At 41.3% G+C, this 4,217-nt stretch overlaps 1 protein-coding gene across 1 annotated transcript in view; it reads left to right on the top strand.

Annotated features, from left to right (window-relative positions):
* The first annotated feature begins 7 nt into the window (after positions 1-7).
* LOC118408603 overlaps positions 8-4,217 on the top strand; it is a 7,202-nt gene continuing 2,992 nt past the window's right edge. Inside the window, exons 1-8 of the mRNA XM_035809421.1 lie at positions 8-199; positions 425-596; positions 1,120-1,366; positions 1,621-2,237; positions 2,547-2,678; positions 3,015-3,101; positions 3,375-3,793; positions 4,019-4,214. Coding sequence (XP_035665314.1) covers positions 174-199; positions 425-596; positions 1,120-1,366; positions 1,621-2,237; positions 2,547-2,678; positions 3,015-3,101; positions 3,375-3,793; positions 4,019-4,214 — 1,896 coding nt within the window. The 5' untranslated portion in view covers positions 8-173. The remainder of the gene's footprint in view (positions 200-424; positions 597-1,119; positions 1,367-1,620; positions 2,238-2,546; positions 2,679-3,014; positions 3,102-3,374; positions 3,794-4,018; positions 4,215-4,217) is intronic.

The following is a 4,217-nucleotide window of genomic DNA, read 5'->3' on the forward strand; positions in this document are numbered from 1 at the left end:
TCACGTCATGTGGTCGATGCCTGTGAATTCCAGCCTCAAAATGTGGCGCTTTGATCAATCAATATCTTTTTCCCGTACTGCGGCTAATTGTGAGACAAATCTTTCCTGTACCCAAGAAATGAAAAGCAGCAAAAATCACTCATTTGAAAAACAGCTGTCATTTTGCTCTACTTATGGAACTTGGAAAGGAAGGGGCAGGGTAGGGTGTCCTCTTTTGCAACCTTTACTTTAATGCTTCTAATGTGTGATGTTATAGTTTAGGGAATTTTCAGCACCATTATGGATTCTGTTTAGAAGACATGACATGTATGTATCTTAGGCATTGTGGGTCATTCATCTTTTAAATACATAGTTTGCTTAATCAACAGGTCAATGATGAATTCTGAATATATAGAAAGTAAAACATAAAATATTTTCCATTTAGGTGTCTTGCAGGTGGGTGTCTTGTATGGATTATGTCTGCTACCCCACGATCAACACCACGCAAAAGGCACCATGTCAGTGGCTCAGGAAACACGCCCTCTGGCAAGCGAGCCCAGAAGAGAACAGATGATGACAATACGATATGCCGGTCATTACCCTTCGGAAGTCCAAAGGTATGTCAAACACATTTTGAACTTCTCGAGGTAAATATTCAGTGAAATAAAGCTGACTGTCTAAAGCGGATGCTTCTGTATCTATATAACTGGTTTGACATTGATATCTTGCATGTATTTTGGATTGATTTCATGTACATTTGTTTACTACAAAGGGGAGATATGCTTTCACTATCTTAGTTGCACACATCTGTTTCATTAATGAAGCTTTTCAGTACCGGATTTTGAACCCCTGGAAGTTTTTTTTCTGTAGTGTTGCAGTCTGACAGACTGTCAGATATTTTGAAATATTCTAAATCAGGTCAATATGTGAGAAAGAAGAGATATGATCTTATCTTCAGACATCAAGACAAATATTATGTTTCTTTGATATTGATTCCAGTATAATGTGTTCTTCTTGTATAAATGTGAACATTATCAAGTACCCCATAATGGAAGTTCATATGAATATGTTCATGGTTATATATTGATCTAACTTCTCCTTGTTGATACAATACAATCCTCTTTTTGTCTCTGAAAATAGAAAACACGTTCTCGGGGATATATCTACTCCCCACGTCGCACACCCCAAAAGTCCCCAGTCAAGAGACACGACTGGACTGACCAAGAGAACAGAGCCTTAATCGAGTTCGTCGACCTTTCCATGCTGGATGAAAACCACAACATTGAGGAGGAAAATCACTGGCCAATGAAGGGTGTCGACAGCCCCTATTGGAAAAAAGCTGCCAAAGCAATAAAGAAAAGGACACATAGCAGCATACTTCTTACAGGTAAGTTTGATAATGTTCCAGTTAACATTTTTTTCACTTATGTCATTAAGATGGTCTGTAAGCTACATTGTACCTGTATTTTTACAGATGAACTCAATTTTGCTTGTCTTGTATATTTTCCAGTTTCTATTGTTGATTGTTTTTTAGTGCATGCATATGTGAAGTTGGTGTACATGTGTAACTTAAGTGAATGTGTATTTAGGATTTGATTTCCCATTTTAGTGTGAACAATGTGTCATTTTCCTTTGTTACAGCTAGCAGAGTAAGAAAACAGAACCAAAAACTCAGGACACAGTTTGATAAATCCATCAAGAAGGCAGCTGCACACTTTGGACTCGATGTCGACATCATCAGCAAAACCAGAAAGACCACAAATACATTCGACAGAGCGACTCAAACAGAGCCCATGAAACAGCCCATGACACAAGACTCTGGAATACAAACTACCGGTACAGCACAAGAACAGTACACAGAACAGAACCTCCTTGAAGATGATAGTAGTGATACAAGTGTGAAGGCGGGCCTGGCAATGTGTAAGGCCCTGTTGCCTTCATCTTTAAGCACCCTCCTCGTTCTGCTCATTCCACATATTGTAAATCTCCCCAGCACCCCATCATTTGGAGATGAACTGTTCTCTAATGTGGCTACAGCTAGGGGCATCAATACCTACCCAACAGATTTTTTCTCGAGGTCCCTGGATGCAATGACGACTCTCCAAGACAGCAACAAGCCAAACCTCATGTACATACTTGCTCGTTTCCTTACCGAGAAGAGACCAGGAACCAGCATTCCACTCCTGCAGCTGGACAGGATGCCGTTCGGGATGATCCAGTACCAGCTACAGTTTTATAATGCCACAAATGTTCACCAGGTTAGTTTATACATATCATACTTAAACTATGTTTAGTTACCCCTGTTGCATGTTGTTGGGGTTAGTTTGGTGAGATTTCGCATATGTCACACCTTTCTATGTTTTTTTTCTCTATCGTATCTTGTTATTATTGGCACATCAAATAGCATTTCTTTGTAAAATGAACATAATTTGTCACAGTGAGTGTATCATTGTGTAGGTATGAACTCAATTTGAAACCATCATTAAAACAAATGTATAATGTTGCAGGTTTGCATGTTGGTCTTTAAGTTGGATGTTATGTTAATTTGCACTTCTGATTTTACTTAGATCAACACATCTCCCGACTACGCAGTCTGGCTGGAAACCATGGTCGCTGAGTTCCCCACCCGGTTCATTCGGCTGTTCAGGGGGCCAGGCTGGAGTGGCGTCGCAAGCCAGGATAAGAACAACCCCTTGAAGGTACATGATTTCATGTTTGGAAAGTTATTGCCACCGGAGGTAACCGTGTTACCCTTGATTGTAATCATTCTGTATTAAATGTTATCTATTTTTTTACTTGTTTTAGTTATATTTCTTTTTAGTGTTCACTGTGGCCTTGAAAGCCACCTTGTAATCGTTTTATGAAGTTCCTGTTTCATTAGAGTGATAGAGGAGAATTATGCCCATTCTTCATCAGATTTTGATACATTTATGATTTATTGAAAGTTATAGGGACAAATTCTATGAGATGGTTTGAAATTTTCCCACCCTATTTGTCTTGCCTTGGTTGACAGATGATTTCTTCTCTCTTCAAAGGCTCGAATGAATGTTGCAGCTCCCTCGTTGAGCACTGTGTACAGGAGAGTTCGCCAGGACAAATTTGATGGCAGTCCTCAGATACAGGTTAGTTTTCAACCTTCAATATTCATGGTGTAAGACTTCTTAGTTATAGTAATAATGGCACTGATTTCTACCATGTGACTTATTCTATAAAACCCAAATCTCTCCAGCTTACTGACAAATAACCTGTATGTAAAATTGTGATGGCTGATTCAATTGTCCTGTTTGGAACATTTGGAACATACATTGATGTGTCTAAAAGTATGCCTTGGTTTCATGCATGTTACTGTAGTAAGTCAGACTAGCCTTCATTAGATTTTGTTTTGCTGCATTCAGATCGGAGCTCTCGAGGCCATGGCCAAGACCAAACCAGGTGCCCGGGTTTGGTTCAAGGCAGATGCGTGTGATCTCAAAGTCGCCATCCAGACGTCAATGAAGGGCAAGTGGTCCGGAGACGTTGATTTTGGAGACGGGAGCGTACAGAAGATGTACGGGGAGTGTCAGAGGAGACTGGCTCTGGTCAAGGAGGCGGGTCAGCTGTCAGACCGCGACCGACTTGAGACATGCCTCCGTACACTTTTAGTGGATATGGCGGAGGACGTGTCTCTCCTGGCTCGTGGTCTGACAGCTGCCAATGACAAGTACGAGGCGAAGTACCGTCAGTCCAACTCTTCCGTCGAAATGCTCAAAATGCTGGCCTGGGAGAGGATTGAGTACAACACGCTCCTCGAACAGGCCAAGGCATACCATGACAGGTGAGGAGACTTTTTAGAATACTACTGTGCGTTTATTTATAGTTGTATTTATATACTGTTATATTTATGCTTTAGTCTCTACATGATAGAGGAAGCAATGAAGTCATGGGGAAGTGTGCCCAGTGATAAAACATCAGTAGGTTACATTGATATGTATATTGGTTACTTGGGGGGCAGCTACAAGTGTCTTTGTTTATGTGTAGTATTTTCATGTGCTTTCCTTAGATATGAAAGCCTGCTGAGAGCACTGGATCCGTCAGCCCCTGCAACGGGACAGGTCAGGAAGTGCCTCAAGGAGCTGGCCCCAGACAGCCAGATCTTCCTGAACAATCTGTTCAAGAAGAAAAGGCAGGCAGCGGACCATGCTATGGTCATAATGGTGGCTGATGAGAGGCGCCGGCAGAAGCCCTATGCGGTACCAGTG

The sequence above is a fragment of the Branchiostoma floridae genome, unplaced genomic scaffold (genome assembly GCF_000003815.2).
Source record: "Branchiostoma floridae strain S238N-H82 unplaced genomic scaffold, Bfl_VNyyK Sc7u5tJ_218, whole genome shotgun sequence".
Classification (NCBI taxonomy): domain Eukaryota; kingdom Metazoa; phylum Chordata; class Leptocardii; order Amphioxiformes; family Branchiostomatidae; genus Branchiostoma; species Branchiostoma floridae.